Below are 19905 nucleotides of genomic sequence, written 5' to 3'. Positions count from 1 at the left end.
CTATATATATGTGCTTTAAATAATTGATATTTGTGGTTTTTAAAGCATAGTTTAGAAATCTATATACTTTAGGGATTCCAGGCTTCTACCTGGCTTTCCTTCTGCAAAATATAGTTGAATTCAATTCAATTCAACAAATATTCAAAAGCATCTACTACAGTGAAAGTACTTTGCTGGACTGCGAGAGAAATATCAAGATAAATAAAACCTTGTCCTCAAAGAGTTTATAACTTAGCATGAGCAATAAGATTTTTACAAACAATTTCGTATAGTATACATTAGAAGTGCACAAGAGAGGCACAAAAATGAGAATTTTCAAATAAACTCATTATAAATACTGTTTTCTTATTGTTAAGTGGTGTGAGGATTGCAAATAGAACTCCATTTTATTTGGGACTATTGCCTTAATACTATCCAGAGAAGGTATCCCCCTTAAAAGTCATGTTAGAAAGATGCTTCAATTTATACTATTCATAAAATTCAACAACATTTAATATTGTTTTTAATCTGTTTTTAGAAATCTACTAAAACAATAATTCAAAAGATATGTGTAGAACTCTAAAGTCTTCAGAGTTCTTTCTTCAAAACACATGTGATATCCTTATTTTATAGAGTAGGAAAGTTTGAAAGAATGAATAGCATAAAATGAGAGGAAATAATAGGTCATAATGGTATTAAAAAGAGAAAATGCAAATCACTCAAAAACATTCATTATTAGATTTATTTTTGGTCATGTTTCTTTGACCTTCAGCGATCTAAAGTGTAGAAAATCATTCCATGTTACTCTATAAAAATGTATAGGTAAACATGTTCTTTTGACTACAGATGCAATTGCCTCAGGAGATGATGAAGATGACAATGAAGGTTCTGAGGATTTTGTCAATGATAACAATAACATGAGTAAGTAAAAACAAACCTCTGGAGGTGACTGCAGAGTCATGTGGAAAAAGCAGGATTCTAACCTTTCTGAATGCCAACTGTTAACATTCACAGTGTCCTTTTCCCACTGTGTGTTTGTTTTCCTGACTTTCAAACTTGAAAATAAACTAAGTGTACTGTCTACCTTTCTCTCTCATTTGTCCTTTCTTTTGGTGTGAGCGGTTTCTTTCCTTCCTATGGAAATCCTTTATCTTTCTGATATTTGATTCCATCTTTTCTATGACCTTTCCAATTTGAAGCTTCACTAAGTAAGAAAACAAAATAAGGCATAAAAATATTAAGCCACAGTTGACCTTTGTTGTTATCGGGTTGTTTTTTTTTTTTTTTTTAACTTGATTTGACGATTTCGTTGGTATAGGAAACTAATGGTAAGTAAACTCCATTTCCCTCTACCAATACATAATAGTACCTGCTTTACACTCTTTAATTGAGCTTACTGTAATTCAGAACTATGATCACGTATGGTATTAAGTTATAGGCAAGTTTTTTTAAAAGCTAGATTTAACAGAGAGGATTACTAACATTTCTGTTTAAGAATAAATTGTTTAAAAATTGGTACCAATAGGTCAACTTCCAGGGGAAGAGATAAATAGATAAGATTTGATTTTTTTCAAGGCAACATGAAAATATTTTAATAGGTTGACTGACTGCTAGACTCTTCTTGCTTACTTTACATGTGCCACAATTTTGAAATATTGTAGCAGGTAGGTGGCTCAGTGGATTGGGAGCTAAGTCTAGAGATAGGAGGTCCTGAGTTCATATATGGTTTGTGCTATTTCCTAGCTGTGTGACTGTGGGCAAGTCACTTAACTCCCATTGCCTAGCCCTTACCACTTACTCTTCTGCCTTGGAACCAATATTTAGTATTGGTTCTAAGACAAAAGGTAAGAGTTTTTAAAAGAAGAAATATTAATATAATAATATAAATATTTTGGTTTCAGTTTTTCAGTGGTTTTACACCATGTTCTTACAAGATAATTTAAGGTTAAGCATTTCAGAAATGAGATGATCAAGAATGAAAATGGTATAGAGATAGCGACCATTTAAAGAAATGAGAGGGAGTAGATGCTACCAGGCCCCCAAGATAAGCTGATTTTTAAAAAATTAGACCAAGTGTGGGTCTAAGCTTTTGTATAATTAAGACAAAAATGAACATGTGTTTTACTTTTTTTTTTTTTGGCAAAACAAAGCTTTAGTCTTCTGCAAATCCAAACTTTTCTCTAGAATCGAACTCCAACAGGAATTTTTTGTGTGTGGCTCCTTAAGTAAGTGACATGGAGTAATATGGTAGAGAATTCCTTCAACTATGGTTTTACAAAAGATATGAAAAACACAAAAGGTAATTGTCCTGTCTACTTTTTTATAAAGCCAAAAACCCTAACATCAAATCGGATTCTTACAATAAATCAAAATCAAGGACAACGAACTCTTTGCTATGTATGGAATGGGGAGTTCTGTTGAATTATAGATAGCTTGATAGGACATTTTCCCATATACTCTTCTGGATTTTAAGTATTTTTGAATAATCAGAATAAAATTAAGTACAATGAACATTAATGCTATGTTGAAGTCATGGAGCCAGCCTATGATGATCAAGTTATGAGATGTGCCAGTAAGGTCACTATTACGGCCATCAGCTTGTTGATGTAAAAGACTTTGTTAGTAGAGAATTCTATTAAATAGATTGGCCTAAATTACAGGATTCATTGAACTTTTTTTTTCCTTTCCTGTGAATAGGATATTATTGAATGTCATTGTTGGACATGTACGTGGAATGGACTTGCTTGGCTGGTGAATATTGGTGTTGGGTAGCTGTAAGCTAGATATTGTTGTATGTAACTGCTCATATTTTGTGCCTGAGGTGCTATTTAAGATGATATAAGTTTTTAGTTGGCTACTTAGCCCCTGCCATCTGCTAGTGTGATTAAGTCAGCCTGATTCACAGGTGCAGGTTGAAGTGTTTGAGATTGAGCAGCTGTAGGCTACCCTGACAAAGGAATGTGATAGCACGGATAATTGACAAGGCTGGGAAAAGGATGTTGCCATTAAAACAGATTTTCAGCACCTTAGTGGCCAATGCATTGCCTGATTAATCACGAAAACCACAGAAAGGCATAATTTCTTGCATTTGTGGAAACACCCATGCATCCAAATTGACTTCTTGAAAATTTTTGGATTGCTTGAAAATCAATATCCAGTTTTATTTTATCTTCCTCTTTCCGACTTTAACTTAGATGAAATGAGCCAGTGAAACTTGTTCATGGTGAAGATTTGGAATTGGTATAGGAATCATTTGTCTGTCTTTTTAGTGGATGACCTGAAACTCTGAGTAGTGTACCTTCAGGCTTGAATATTGCACAACATTTTCTCCTCCTATTATCATATTAGGGCCATTTAAAATCATTTTGATGTTTAATTATTAGAGACCATCTAGTATAATCTAGTTTAATTATTAGAGAAGAGAATTGAGTATGCTAGCCTAGTAGAATTTTATTTCAAAGTCAGAGTTTCTTTCAGAGAGAATAACACAGCTTTTAAAAGCATACTTGCTCTCTCAGGGATTATGATGTCAGAGTCCAAATGTGGTGACACCGATGTAATTACTGAAGAAAAGAGTTTGTTATTAAAAGAATCTTTAAAGATGTCTTTAAGAAATAAGAAAAAAACAGAGTTGCCAAATACTTATTTAAAAATCTCAAAGATCAGCTAATAAGCATTTATTAAATACTAGGCACTGGAGATAGAAAGGAAAAAATGAAATAGTTCCTGACTTCAAAGAGTTTATTATCTGTCAGGGTTGATTTCATTGATGTGGGCACTCCCTCAACCAAAGCATGTCTCTATTAAGCTGTAGGGGCTCGAGTAAACTATCTGGGATCTTTCTGAGATTCTGTGGTCAAAAAATTCATCTCTTTCAGAGTGAGCCTGATAATGAACTATGTAACTAGTTTGATCCTTGAATGATAGCCAGCTCATTTCCAGGCTTATACTTGAGAGCTTACTGCTTTCATAGAACCTTCCAGAATTAAGCCCACTTGACCTTCAAGGACCCTGAATTTATCCTTCCTCCATGATGAGACATTTATATAATTAGCTTCAGAGCTGATGTTTGCTAATGAAGACAGTTTCCTCATGAGACATCTTGGTTGTTGAGTTGGACTCCTTTGCCCTGCTCATATCTTCAGGAATCTGTGATTTTGTATAGATAATTAGAGATTTGTTTTTCCTGAGAACTGTCACGGCTGAAAAATTCATCACTAGGCTAATGTAGTGATGAATCTCTAAATTGAGATTGGACTTTGAGGGATAGACCTAGCGTCTACCGCTGGATCTATACATGAAGCCTTTCTTGTTTTAGAGGATGTACTAGAGCTTGTGTTCCTTTGGCATAGTTTTCAAGAAGCAAATGCCATCTGTATGTCATGATGAGACATTGACATAGTATTTTGATGGAGACTTTACTCTCAATAAATAACAAAAAAATTTTTTGATGGAATTTTGACTACGTATAAAAGTTTAATAGTCTCGAATGATTTAAGCAATCCTTACAGAAGACCATAATTGAACAGAGGAGATATTTATGACTGATGGCACAAAAACAGCAAGTCTATCCTTTTTGCAGAAATAACAATGTTCAGATTTGTGTTCATAATATGGAACAGGTTTCATTGATTGCCCAATTTATTTTTAAATCAGTGTTGGAGTCACAAATGTTAAGGGCATTCTTAGGTCATTTTCTAGCTGCTCAATAGTTTATGATTTCACATCTTAACTTTATCTCTCTCTCTCTCTCTCTCTCTTACTGAATGAACCTGTGATGTCATTATCATCTCTCCTGCCAGAAAAATCATGTTTACTGTATATATGCTCTTAAGTAGAACAGATTCTTTTAGACTAAAATTGCAGTTTTACTTACTGATTTCTGAAATACAGCTAGTTAAAAAGACTAGAAATTCCAGGGTTTATTTTGAAGTTTTTGAAAGGATGATTCTTAAAAAAAATGTTCCTCTTTTTATCATTAGCTTGATGTCTTAATAAGTTACCTATCTGCAAACAAGGAAACATTCTTCCTCACTTGTTTTAGAGGGTTATCTGAAAGCGATTTGTTTTATTACTTCCAGTTTTTGTTTAAGTGATTAGTATTTCCAAAGAGTTCTAGGCTTAGTTTTTAAGAACATCATTGACAGAAACTAAAGTTGGCTGCCTACCCACCAAGAAATGATTCTACAGGAATTGAAATGCCAATCCTTTGAGCTTTGTTAGGATACTACCAAGTGCAAGAGAACACTTCAGTTTTTCACTGTTAACTTATTTCTAGGACATTGTAGCTACCACCAGTCAACAAAGACCAAAGAAAGAATTTTTTTTTGGTCATGAATAAGATAGATTTAAAAATCTGAGATCCCAGTATTTCATTGATTAATCAATTGATATCAATTAAATACAGACAGCATTTGAGATTGAGATTTGAAACAACAATTGAGATATTAACTTGGTAGGAAAATGTATTCAGCTTTATAATTGTTATATATGATATATTCAGTTATAAATTATTATTATATGTTAAATGTAAATTAAATGAATTAACTAAATTAAATATACTATGTATCAAATATAAAATTACGTATTTAATTATAACCACATTTCTTGATGTCTACAGAAAATTTCTTTTTAAAACATGGTACTCTGTGTTCCTAGTATTTGCTTGAAATTCATTGCATTATTGAAATTTTGCTTTGCAGTTTCATGAGAAAGCCCACTGCAGGAGTTAAAAGTAAACAAAAAGGGATTCCTTTCCTTTTTGCAGTCTTCCCTACTAATCACACAGCAGAGATAATTTGTAGTTCCTCCCCTGTGGAGACAGACATTGATAAGTCCCTGGGGGGAATTAGTGGGCAAGTTGGTTTACTGCACTTCACAGGGACAAAACTTGGCTGATTAGTTTTAATGCATCTTTAGTTACATGCCTCCCTGGTCAGTAAGTTATTTTTTAAAAAAATAAAACAAGCTGTAACTCACGATTGCATGTGCTGTGTACTTGGTTCCTTCTGCTCTGTATGTATGGTGACCTACAAACATATGAAGTTAACTGGTATATCTTAAAAGTGCGTGACTAACTCACAAAGAATGAATTTTCCTTAAGTACCAAAGAGTTCTGATGTACTGATTAGTGCTATTTTAAAATGGCTTAATTATGGAGTTTGCCAAACCCAGAAGCGTCGGTGAAGTTGCTGGGAGTTTGAGAACTTAGTCTAGAAGCAGAAATGTGTGCCTTTTTGTTTTTGTTTTTTTGCATCCATTTAAAAAAAAGGAGTTGGCAGGCACCAACATATAGCAGGCATAAATCTGTAAGTTTTGACTTAATTACTCTGGGAGAGTTCAAGGGGCAATGTGGAATGGTGGAAGACCATTGGGCGGAGAGTCAGGAAAGCATAGAATTTCAAGCTGGAAGAGACATTAGAGATTATTTAGTCTAAACCTCCTTGTTTTATAGTAGAAGCCAATCAATCAATCAGCAACTATATATTAAGCTCCCTGCGATGCCCTAGAAATTGAGGTTCAGTGACTTACCCAAGGTCCCCCAGTTAGCATAGCTGGGGCTTGAGCCCACATCCAGTGGTCTGCCCATTACATCCTGTTGCCTCCATTAGTTATTCTCCTAGTCCTGATTCTATGGCTAACTAGACCTCTGGGAATCTTACTTTAGCCTTTTTGGACTTCATCTGTAAAATGTTGGGTGTTGGAATAGAAAATCCCTTTGGCCCTTTCCAGCCTTAACATTCTCTGATCCTGCATTTTGGCCATAACTACTAGGCTTTTCCCTCTCCCCCTTGTTGAGTCTAGTAGACAGGCTGAGTGTCCTTAGGCTAGAATAAAAATATTAAAATCCAGGATTGCCCAAGAAGGTGTATTGTAGAGGCAGTCGCAACAGCCTATATACTTATTATGTTTAAGTGCATGTTATATACTTTATAGGTCAGAAAAAAAAATATATGTTATATATATATATGTAATACTGGCTCTGGATGACTGAACCAACCCTTGCATCATAGGCCAAACATGTTATGTCGGGTTTTTATTATAGTTAATTATTATGTTTCAAGGGCTGATTTGGTCTGCAGTATATCAAATACGTACACATTTAAGAAACTGAGTTTTAAGAGGATTTTACTATGGGACCGAAAAACAAACACCTAATGTTATAGAACCCCATTGACTGAAAAGGTATTAATGAACTAACTTATCGCGAATAAGGACATAAAATGGTTTCACATATATTATTTCTTTAATTTTTTCATTATTGACATTCATTATTGATAAACAGGGTTATCAATCAATTAATATTTGGGAACCAACTAGATGGAACGCTCAAGATGGTGCTTTAAAAAAAAGTCTATGCTTTTATAATTCATTAACTTTTAAACCAAGTTACTTTTTCATAAAGCAAAAAAAAAATCACTTAACATTATGCTCACGACTTAGTTGTGAACCATTTTCTTTAGTTAGAAGAAGGAGCTAGTTAAGGGATCTGTTCTGTTTCTTCCCAGCTGTACTTTAATTCTGTGGAGGCCCCCTGGATTTTTGTGTGGACTGACTACAAGAATTGCTATAAATATTTAAAGAATGAAAGAGTTTATAGTGGAGTATTAGGCTGCTAATGAAGGAAAGGAAACCAGGGCTAAGCTTAAAGTACAATTATTTTTCTGGACCCTTCGAGTACTAAAAATTCCACATTAATCTGATTTATTTCAGGAAGAAGGCATTGCAAAATAATCAAATGCTTCCTTTCTCTTAGTATCTTACTTTTAAAAAGCCAGTGAGCTTTGACATCTGAGGGAAAACTTCATCAGAAGAATGCAGTTTTGTAGATTTGCATGTTCCTTGTGGGAGTTTCACATTTAGGGTAATTCCTGTGCAGTGGGCCAGAATCTTACTCTTGTGGACTTGAATCTGTAAATGAATGAACACAGGCACTATAATTCTGTCATTGTGAATTGGTGAAGCAATTGGCATCACCAAGAATTCAGGGTTTTGGTTTTCTTCTTTCTATTGGTGCTATGAAGTCGTGTGTGGGTTTGGATTTGGTGAGGAAAAGTAGGAGGTTGTGCTTAATGTCCTTGAGGTGGTTGTTATGGTACTGGACTTTAGAGTTCTTCTCTTTAGACTAGAAAGCATTTCCTGGTTTTCCTATTTTTCCTGTGTAAGCTTGGGGAGGTGGGAAGTCTTTTGACTTCAATGATCCCCAGTTTTCCCCTCTGTAAAATAAGGATTTGGGACTAGAACATCATGAAAATTCCTTTCTCTTGCTAAATCTGTCATCCTAGGGAAACTCAAATGACTTAGTTTGCTATCATTTTAAATTGAGGCATCAATTTGAAGTTTTGGGAGGAGGTTAACATTTTCATTACTCTTTCTACTTCCTTGATCATATTTTGTTTTGTTCCCCCCTCCCCATCTTGAGAAATATTACTGTTTCTAAGGCTGTAAGTGGAGTATGTCACACATATGCAATGGATGCATATAAATGTCTGTTTTGCATGAAAAAATTTTATGGGTACAGTTTAGATGGTATTTGAAATTTCACTCCAGGGCAATGGCTTCCTGCCAGGAGTTCCAAAGGAATTTTTTTAACCTGGTCCTTAAATCATCCCTTGGGTGCCAACAGAAAGGTATGCATTGCTAGGGTCTTTATAGACATCCCTTGGCTATGTGGTGGAAGCACAATTTTTGGTGATCATTTCCAATTGATTTGCACAATCAGAAGGTACTTTGCATGATGAGTAGGAAGTAAATTAGCACCTTTTTATTCCATTTATTAAATCTTACATTAATCATTTTCAGAGAAGATTCCACAACATTTTCTTACAAGGTGCTACGTAGGCATATTCTTATCAAGCAAACCTTCTAAAGGATCAGCTCCATAATAACTGAAGTCTAGTGAGAGAACTACTGATGTGGATTTCATTAATTCACATGAATAGGATTCTGAATGGACTTAATAATAGTACTGAAAGCATTCATTTTTTCTAGCCTGGCTGATTTGTAAAAATTAGTAATTTCATATTGGCAATGGAGTCTCCTTCAAATATTGATGTCTTAATGGTCTAGAGATGAAGACATTTAAAAATAGAAAATAAATGAAGTTTCTAAAATGAGGATCAGTGGAATTGTTTCATTGTATCTATAGATTTTTAAAAATATAGACTTAACCTATATAAAAGTTTCACACTTATGTCATATTTCAATAACAGTGTTGAAGTAGGGGCATTTTGAATGGTGAAGATTCCTAATCTTGGAGCAGAGGAATGGCAGCTAAGCCCAGATAATCATTAAACAACTATCCATATAGGGTGAAGACATGATTTAAAGAGAAACTCCTTACCTACCTCCATCATTGCCCTTGTGCAAGTCCCTTCATATTTAATGTTGGACTTTAAGATGACTTCCATTTACTAATCTGGGCTTAGATGCACTGCGGATCATTCATTTTCTTCTCAGTAGCAATAGCAAACTTTAATTGTTTTTCTAGGAGGAGAGCAGCAAATAAGGGAAGTATAGAGAAGAATGTCTTAGCCCCTAACTTCAGGGAACTTACTACTATCTATATCTAATTAGTGAGGCAAGACAGGAATAGATAATAATTTAAGTAACAATAAGAATGTTAAAGAATAGCACAAGATAACATGAAAATCTGTACCACATGGCATTGGCCAATACTTGCATTATCATGCAGCTCCTCAGCATAAAACTAGAAACTTTTTAGTTTGGTAATGAATTATAGATAACAATTATTTAGGTTTTAAAAAAATTTTTTCTGGAAGAAACAGATTCATGTATACTGGTGAATATTGGACTACTTCTTCTTTCCAGCATTCATAAACTGGTTTTACATTAAATCCTGTAGATCTAACAAACTGCTATTATTTCTAACTGATACAAGTAGTAATATTGTACTTTTGAAAGTATAAATATAATGTGGAATTTCTTGTTTTGTTTTGAAGTTTATAATAACATAATCTCCATGTTAAAATTTTTTTTTAAAAAAACTGTCTATCAAAGGTGTTAGAATAAAATTTTCTACTATTATTCCATCTTTGATTAGTAGATGTAGAACAGTTAGGAAAAGGAAACTCAGTGGGCTAAAATGTCTTTATTTGGATTGAAATAATATCCAAATTTGGCTAATCAAAAAACTCGTACTAATTTTGTTGGGTTTCATTAATAATTTGTGAGATGATCATATGCCAGTTAGGGAATTGCTTTAGCAAAAAGTTGAGTGAATTGTTAACGTTTTGATTTTATATTAGTATGTGTTTTCATATAGAATAATTTTAGAGATCTTAGTTGCAATTGTGCAAATATCACCGTACTTGAATCATATGCAATGTAAAATATGCTTATGCTTCTTAGAATCTTTGGCTTCCTTCAAGTCTCACTCTAAATCTATCTTCTGGAGGGGGTCTTTCCTAACTCTCCCAGCTATTGTTGTCTTCTCCCTTGAAGTTTCTATTTCCTAGTTCTTACCTATTTATTACCTTTCCCCCCTGCATCTATTCTTTCTATGTAGCTTGAAAATTTCAACTTATGTATATATTATCTTCTCCATTAGAAATTAAGCTTCTTGATAGCCAGGGACTACGTTTATTTTTCCTTTGTATCTACTACACCTAGCTCAGTAGCTGGCACATAAAAAAAATTCTTGTTTGATTGATTGATGCATGAAATTAAAATGTCTTTCTGATAATAAAAACAAAAATAAAATTGGAAACAAGTTTTTGATATGCTTTAACCATTAAATAATATGCCTAGAGTTGGATCCTCTTTATGTATTGAGTAAATTTTTGAAAATATTTTCCTAGCTCAGTGTCTAGAGATCCAGGCCCAGAGATAGGAGGACTTGGGTTCAAACTTGCCCTCAGACACTTCCTAACTTTGTGATCCTGGACGAGTCACTTAATCTGTATTGCTTACCCCTTAACATGGTTCTGCCTTGGAACCAATATATACTATTGATTCTAAGACAGAAAGTAAGATTTTTTTTAAAGAAAAACATAATTCTTTCCTAAGGAAAATACTACATAATTTTTAAAGTTTCATAAATATTAAGCCTTTCATATACTAGTTAAATTTTTTTTTTTGCTAGGGAATTTTCAGTATAGTTGATGAAGAATCTTTTTTTATGATTGCTTTTGGAAACAGGAGCACCATATTGGACTCATACAGAGAAGATGGAAAAGCGGTTACACGCTGTCCCAGCAGCTAACACAGTGAAATTTCGTTGTCCTGCTGGGGGAAATCCAATACCAAGTATGAGATGGTTAAAGAATGGGAAAGAATTCAAGCAAGAACATCGTATTGGTGGATACAAGGTAATTAATTAATTATTACTTTTTTGGATTTTTTTCACTTAAAGTTTGTATCTATGAGCATGACCCTTATCATTTTTTATTATCGAAATAATGGCTGTAGTGTTATTGTTTTTACTAAGGTTTCAGACTAATTGCAGGAGCCTTTGGGGATATATACACATTGATGTGAACCCAAAGGCTTGACTTAGAATAGGGATATTCAGTGATTCAAAAGAGATGCTGATTTCTTCCATGATAATTGATGATATATATCATTGTAAGATTTGCAAAGCATCCTATGTATCTCATTTGCTCCACACAACAGTCAGACGAGGAAGGAATTACAAATATTGTTATCCACATTTTGCAGATGAAGAAATTAATGAGTTAAGTGACTTGCCTATGATCAAACAGTTTTTAATTTATTAATGTCAGATGTAGGATTTGAACCTAGTTCTTTCTGATTCTATGTTCAGAATGCTTTCTCCTTCACCAAATTGCCTTAACAATGTAATGTGGTAGCTCTGATGTAAAAAGAAATAACAACAAAAAGCATCAATTCTTATGAGAGCTCTCTAGACTTTAAACCTTAGGAAGAGATGAACAAGAGAGCCCACCCTAGCTTGCTCAGTGGATAAGCTTGAAATTGAGAGGACTTAGGTTCAAATCTGGCTTCAGACACTTCTTAGCTGTGTGACCCTGGGCAAGTCACTTAACCCCCAATTGCCTAGCCCTTGACCTTTTGTCTTAAGAGTTGTTATTGAGACAGAAACTAATGGTTTAAAAAAAACAATAAACCCTAAGTAGAATGTGAAAAATATTAAATTATTTATTTAGTTTTCAGAAATTCTTGGGACATAGACACAGAATTTCAGAACAAAACAAACAAAACAAGAGATTTTAGTTGTTTATAGCCTGGACTACACATGTGATTTGAAATGCATTTCACCATTTACATTGTTCCTTATGAGGCATTTCGTAAAAGAAGGGTCAAAAGTTGAGAGCCTGTTTTCTATGTATTTTATAGTCTATAAAACCTGAAACATGGAGCAGAATTTTAAGAAATACAAGAACAGTCCCTGTACTATGACCATTAGATGAGCTAGGATGAAGGATTTGATTTTGAAATATTTCTAAGTTATCAGCAAGTATCAGAGGAATCAGAGTTAATACAGTTTTCTTCTATCTTCAGAGATTCTTATGAAATCAAATAAAAATAAGATGAAGTTTGGTCATGTGCCTCATTTGGGCCTATTAAAATTTGGCAAACCTCTCATTCAAAGTGTTTTCAGATGAGGGCAATGGGCCAATCTGAACCATTAACAGTGCATTTGAACCTGAAGTATGCTAATTAGGGTCTGTTCCTATGTGCCAAATAGTAGTGGTTGATTTGGTCCAAAAGGTCTTGCAGAAAAGAATTTTGTTTAGATATTGGCACGAAGAAGATGGAGAAGGATGTCAGTGCTATGATTCTAACAAAGTGATTTTTATTTCAGAATCACAGTGGTAATTTCAGCTGCCTGTGGGCTTTAAAAAAACACCACCTATTTTTTTTCTATTGTTTTTGAGAATTTCTTTTGCTTAAAGCCAGTGGGTAAGAAATAAGTTAAATATGAAGGCATAGAGGCAAGAGTGGGCATACATGAATCTAGTTGACGTTTTTAGAGAGCAAGAATATTTATTCCAGGAGAGTTGAGTGGTCATTAAGTAAGGGGCTTTGGCAAACATTGTTGATATTTATTGAATACGTACTGTGAACCCTTATGGTATGGTAGCAAGAGAGCTGGATTCGAAGCTAGAGATACTTGAGTTCAAGTCTCTTTTCTAATACAAGTTGGTTGTGCAACCCTAGAGTGCTCTAAGATTATAGGTTGCAAAGAAGGTGCCAACCTACATTGGTAAAGTGAGTTTCCTCATTTCAAAATTCCCCATGGCAAAGAGATCACAATGGAGTCCCCATCCCTACTATGTACAAAGAAGAATAAAACTTGTTTCTTTTTTTCTGAAGAACTTATAGTCTAGTAGAGAGAATAAGATATATTCACAAAAAGAGTCCAAAAGGATGAAAGAAGAAGTGTGATCTAGGAAGGGGAGCTCACTTCTAACTAGAGGGAAACATAGGACTTTTACAAGGGTGGCATTTGTCTGTGCCTTATAGACTGAGCAGAATTATATTGGGATACTTGGAATTAGAAATTTCTGGAGTTCCATAACTTTTTGAAATCTAGATAAAAGTAATGGGAAAAGAATGCTCCAGTCTTCTGAGAAAGTTGTATTATTTAAAATATAATCCTTCCTAATAGTTTATTAAACTAAGTAACATATATTTGAAACAATAGAGGCAGCCATAGAGTTAATACTTGAGTTGCTTGAAGGGGGGAAGGCTCTTTCTTATTCATTGAGACCTTTTTAGAAAACATCTATTTTGTCAATTCACATTCTTCTGACTTCTATCCTTCAGCTGTCCTTTTTCTGGTGGAGCTCTCAAAGGTTGGTGTCACCACCACTCAGGGCCAGGATAAGGCATAGATAGACCCCAGGCAAAGTTTGTTTGCTGTCTGTAGGGAGCCTTGAATCTCCACTGAATAACATGTGATTTCACTTACCTGGAGCAAAATACCTATACACCATGGAGGTCAGAATTAAAAAATAGGTTATAAGACAAAAGGTAAAAATGAAAAACGTGGCTTGTTCTACCCTCTTGTATATTGTATCCTGGGTAACTTCCTACATCTAGACTTTGCTTTGTTCTCACTTGGCCATTGGTATCTTTTTGCTATTTTTTTTTCATCATCCAAATTGACTTTAAAGAAATGATCTTCCAAAAATGTCACCTAATGAAAAATGTACTTAGGGTCAATAACATGGCATTGAAGAAGGTCTTAGGGGTCATTAGCGCACCCCTGCCTCATTTTACAGATTGGAAAACTGAGGTTTATAGAGGTTAAGTGACTTACCCAAGGTCACATTCATAAAAAATGTCAAATTTAGCAGGCTGAATGTAAGCACAGAGCAAAGAAATCACGTAATATATAAACTGCTCACTTCTCAGGCTTCTCACACACTTGCTCTTTCTTTTCCATTTTCTCTTAATGAGGAAGGAAAGTGTCAAGTTTTCCAAAATGTAAATTTGCAGAAAGAAACTTCTAGAAAAGTTTCCATAAGAAACACTGGTTGTTTCTGTGAGTGTTTCTTTATAAATTTGCTTACTCCATAAACTGTGGTTGAGCTTAAGCAGCACAGCTGCCTAGCACCTTCCACCTTTTTATGAGTGGGGTAACTTGGCTACCTTCCATCAATTTACAGTTTTTTTTTTGAGATGTTAGAAAAATGAGGCCAGCTAAGGGGAAAAAAAAAACCAACAAACCAACAACCTAGTTCAGACATATGGTAGGAACCTCATTTTACTACATGAATATATACATACTTTTTGTTTCAATTGCATTGACTGACAAAATAGATCTATCCATGTTTAGGAGACAAATGACTTAAAACTCTATGTTCTGGCAACAAAGAGGTAACTAAAGATATAACTCTAGGTGGTCTGCAGTGATGTGTGGTTGATTTGAAAAACTGCTATCTATGGACCCTTGACAACACTTTGTAATATAGAGGAAATTTGACCCCTCTGGGTCTCAGTTTCCTTATTTGTAAAATAAGGGCATTATATTAGATTAGATGTTTTTAGCTTGAGGGGTTCCTGAACTTGTATGGGGAAAGAATTCCATCCTTATTTTCACTAGCCTTCAATTGAAACTTGGAATTTCCTTGAATTATGACTTAAAAAATAATCATTAATCTGAGAAGTCCATAGGTTAGTGCCCATGAGACAAATGGTTAAGAAGTCTTGGACTGGATAATCTCTAACTTTTTCAGCTTTAAAATTTGATCAGATGAATAATTGCATTCAAAATTCTGCAAAGTTTAAATCTCACATAGAAAGCCTTATTTTTTGAAGCTAATTCTAGTGGTGAGATTCCTAATTCAAGCAGAGGCTTGATGACCACTTTCCCCAAGACGTTTTAGTGTAGAGTCTTATTCAGGTATTGTTTGGACTAGATGACCTCTGAGGTCCCCTTTGATTCTAGGTTTCTGTAAAAAAAATTTATTTTTTTGAGAAAATCAAGAAATTGGTTGTTACTAAACCTTCATATTTCCTAATTTCTTAACTAGGTAATGACAGAGACAAAGGAGAAAAAAGAATTCTTAGATACACTCAAGTACACCTTTTCATTATGCTTAAACATGCACACACACACACACACACATACACACACACACACCACCACCACCAACAAAATGTATTATAATATATCTAACCTAAAAGGTTAATATTAGTTCTGTCCCCCCAAAACCAAGGTTTAAAAATGCTTTGTTAAAATACTTGAGGTCTTCCTTAGTGGTCCAAACATTTGTTTTTCATATTTATTTCAGACACAAGAGAGGAAAATCCAGTCATTATACCATTTTTTCCCTATTAATCACAGTTAAACCTACTTAATGCCTTGTGGGTCAATTAATCTGAACTGCATTTTTAAGGTTATTTCAATGCTATTCTAAAACCTTTATAATGTAAATTTCATTCTGAAATTGAAAGTGCATAATAAATCTAGAGTTTTAAGGGGAAAAAATCATTAGAACTCATATTAACATTCTATACTCTGTTGAGCTTTTTCGATCTTTCATTTACCATCATATATCTAATTCTGTGATCATGGTACAAGAGAAATTAAAAAGATGTTTTGCTTTTCCCATTCTGATTTCATGTTTTCAGACAGTAACAATATTAATACAAGTGATAGACCTTGACAAACTTAGTGCTTGTTTCCCCTCGGTGACTTCAGATCCCAATTAATTCCAGGATTAATTGGCAATTGAGTTGGAGATTTTAGAATGGTTTCTCAACCTTAAGTAAAAATAAGGGTGTGAGGGGGCAGCTTGGTAGCTCAGTGGATTGAGAGCCAGGCCTCTCAATCCTAGGTTCAAATCCGGCCTCAGACACTTCCCAGCTGTGTGACCCTGGGCAAGTCACTTGACCCCCATTGCCTACCCTTACCAATCTTCCACCTATAAGTCAATACACAGAAGTTAAGGGTTTAAAATTTAAAAAAAAATAAGGGTGTGAATCAATAAATAGAAGAATAAATTCCACTCACTTGTTTAACCTGGCACAATTTTGTATAGTTTTAAGGCTATGCGTGTTTTAGAAGTTGAAGCCACACACTTTTACTGTAGACAGAGTGACTTTTGAGAAAGGAAGGAGTTGAGGTGTAAGAAGAGTAGCTATCTCTAGAGAGAGGTGCAGGGTATTGTGTGGTTTTGCCATCCCTAGTTCCTTACCTATCCCCTCCTGAAACAACTAGAGAATTGTTTTCTAAAAGGAATGAGGAGTTTCCGTCAACGTTAGCATCAGGGATTACTAGAGCCAAGCTCTCTGTATACCTCCTAAAAAGCAAACCTACCACTATCAGTCTTACTGTTTAAGTATTAACAGGTGTTTGTTTCCACCTCTACATTTTGATAAGCTGCCTTGTCCCAGCCCCTTTTATACACTATAAGTTCAGGTTGTTTAAACACAATGAAAATGGGGGGAATTTCTATTCCATAAGATTTGTAAGGGTTTTTACTTCAACTTCCACAAGTGTCTTATTTATGAATGAAGTATTATGGATTAGTGTTAGTTCAATTGTACTTTATTTGTTTTAGTCCTAACTGATAGGAGTTGAATTTTATCTTGGTTTCTGCCATTCAGACTGTTAGGCGGAAATGTGAAAATTATAGAATCCTCGAGTTTTATGTTAACAACACATTAGCTTCTGATTCAGAAAACCAGAGGAAAGGAGAAGGGAAGTCGGCAGTATTAAGACACAGTAGGTTACTTCTAACATAATGAGAAAACCTCCAGTTGAAAAGTGATAGTCATCTGGATGTTTTAGTGCATGTAGTATCTAATATTTGGAAGCTTGAAGATATTTCACGTTGTGTAGATCAGCTAAGTGTGCAGTGGTTAGAGTGCTGGGGCCAAGAGCCTGGAAGACTCATCTTCCCGAGTTCAAATCTGGCCTTGGCTACTTACTGTGTGACCCTGGCCAAGTCATTAAGCCTTGTTTGCCTCAGTTTCCTCATCTGTAAAATAAGCTGGAGAAGAAAATGGCAAACCACTCCATTTTCTTTGCCAAGAAAATCCAAAATGGAGTCATTGAATAGTCAAACACAACTGACCAACTGAATACAACAACAGACCAAGTAATGGTATAACTGACTAAAGCAATGACTTTCCACCTGGTTGTTTTTATGTCATAGGACTGTAAATGTACAGCAGGAATCAGACCTGAGATATCATCCAGTCCAACTCCCTTATGGGATCATCGAGAGAATCAGAGATCAGTAGCTGAAAGGGACTTCAGAAACTATCTAACCCAGTCCAAACCCCTCATTTTATAGATGGAGAAACTGAGGCCCAAGGAGGTTAACTGATTTATCACAGACTTTAAAACTATTAACGCATTGATCACAATTAGTTAATAGACTCTCGGGATTTAAACTTGGAGTCTTCTCATACTGACACAATTCTAGCATATGCTTTATTTGTTCCTTAAGGACACATTGGTTTGACTAAGAGAAGTAGCCTGAGGAAAGTAAGCAGAAGTATTTAGAAAGACCTGCTTCTTTCTCAGGTTTGGAATTTTAGTTGAAAGGGTATGCTTTGTAGAATTTTGTATTTGTGTTGGGTAAGAAGACAAAAATAATTTTTTTTCTGTCAAATTCAGCAAACATACTTCTTGAGAGCACTATTTAAATTCCTGTGCTTCTCAGTCCAGTTCCTCTGGCTGATGAAGAATAAAGATAACATGCCCTAAGGCTTGGGGGGGTGGTTAGGAAGGGCAGGCCAAGTGGAGACTCCTGTAGGGCCTGCTGGAGTCTGCCTGCCTGTTGTGAAGGCCTGTAGCAGAAAAATTACTGCCAGAAGCCTTCCACAACAGCAACCCCTCCCTGCAGAATCCTTTAAAATGCAGAGGTGTTCTAAATGTGTCTTACTTATCTTTCATAAGGAATTTAGACCTAAAAAAGGCAGAAAAAGAATTTAGAAAAACCTGCTTAGGCCACATATTTTGTCTTCAAGTCTAAGGAATTCACACAACTAGGGCAGTGTAATTTTTTTTTAAGCCTTTGTTTTCCCATTTTCCTGAGTTAATAAGAACTCAATCTCCAGGGCTTGTAAGGAATGACCAGTTAGAATAGTGTGACACTTGCTTAATAGGAATAATAATCATTGTTTGGGATTTACAAGGGGATCCTTTGGGAAAATGCTGTAGCTTAGTAAAATCTATATTGGTGATAGGAAAGGAATCAAAAATTGGGTCACTGAAAGGAGAAAATGAGCATCATTGGCAGTGCATGGAGGTGGTATTGATGATAACCTACAAAATACAGAAATATCCAGTTGTTGTAAATGTGCTCTTTATCTTAAAAGAAATTTGTGAATATTAACCACTTGTCACAGTGCTGCTCTAGGAAATAAACTGTGTGTGTGTGTTCTAGGAGGGAGGGACTCGTGTGGAATGCAATCACACCCAGGGAGAGCTTGATGTAATAATGGATCGCAGGCTACATGCAAGCTTACCATATGCTCTGATGTTAAAAAAAGGCAATGATCTACTAAGCTGTATATGCCAAGGTTCGGTGTCTCGGGCTAAGGAAAATAATATTCTTTCCCTTAGCAGTTTGGGAATACACTACGCCAAATTTGGATCTAAGTGCAAGAAAGACATTGACAGTTTGGATGAAGTCCAGGGAAGGGCACTAGGGATGATTAAAGGCTTAAGGGAGTGACATTTGAGTGAGGGCTCAAAGAACTGAATATTTACAGCATGGCTAAATGATGGATTACATGACTTGGTGACGTAGGACCTATCGCCTCATCCCTGAACTATGCCCTATGCAATTGACTCTGGAGGCTACGGGGGAACCCCTTTCTGAGAGGAGAATTCTGACTCTTGACTCCTATCTCTTGAAGCTCTCCTGCTCTCCCTTTCCAGAGAACTATCTCCTATAGCAAAAACTTAAAAAAAAACCCACTTTTTCTTTTTTTTAGCAAAATGTATTAATACATCAGTAAAGTTTGAATTTATATGAAATATTCAATATCAGTGACCTCCTCCCTCTCAACCTCTGGAGTGGAAGGAGATGACTTCTTTAATTCTTCTTTGAGATTTTCTTTATTATCTTTCAAGATACATTTTATGGTGGTTGTTCTTTCCAGTTACAATGTTGTAGTATTTCTTGACTCTGCATATTGTCAGAAGCAAATTTATTACAATATGTTTCTTTGCATCAGTTCATAGAAGTCTTTCCATGTTTCTCAGTTTTGATCATGCTCAATATTACAGCAATATTACATTACATTCACTTATAAGAGTTTGGCTATCACCCAATCAATAGACATGCACTTCATTTCTAGATCTTGGCTAACACAAAAAGTGCTCCTATAGTGTGTGTGTGTATGATACACAAACATAAGAATATGTACATATGTATATATGTATATATTTTAGTATATATAGAACCTTTCATTTTATCAGTCACCTCATGAGGGTATATGCTTAACAATAGGGAT

General features: G+C 34.9%; 1 protein-coding gene across 1 annotated transcript in view; it reads left to right on the top strand.

Moving 5' to 3' along the window:
• The window catches only part of FGFR2 (fibroblast growth factor receptor 2), a 115977-nt gene that overhangs the window by 31149 nt on the left and 64923 nt on the right, over positions 1 to 19905 (top strand). Inside the window, exons 3-4 of the mRNA XM_044660192.1 lie at positions 826 to 900; positions 11140 to 11309. Of these exons, the coding sequence (XP_044516127.1) occupies positions 826 to 900; positions 11140 to 11309 (245 nt within the window). The remainder of the gene's footprint in view (positions 1 to 825; positions 901 to 11139; positions 11310 to 19905) is intronic.

The sequence above is a fragment of the Gracilinanus agilis genome, chromosome 2 (genome assembly GCF_016433145.1).
Source record: "Gracilinanus agilis isolate LMUSP501 chromosome 2, AgileGrace, whole genome shotgun sequence".
Lineage (NCBI taxonomy): Eukaryota > Metazoa > Chordata > Mammalia > Didelphimorphia > Didelphidae > Gracilinanus > Gracilinanus agilis.
The sequence above is the reverse complement of the archived record's forward strand: the minus strand, read 5'-3'. Positions and strand labels throughout refer to the sequence as shown.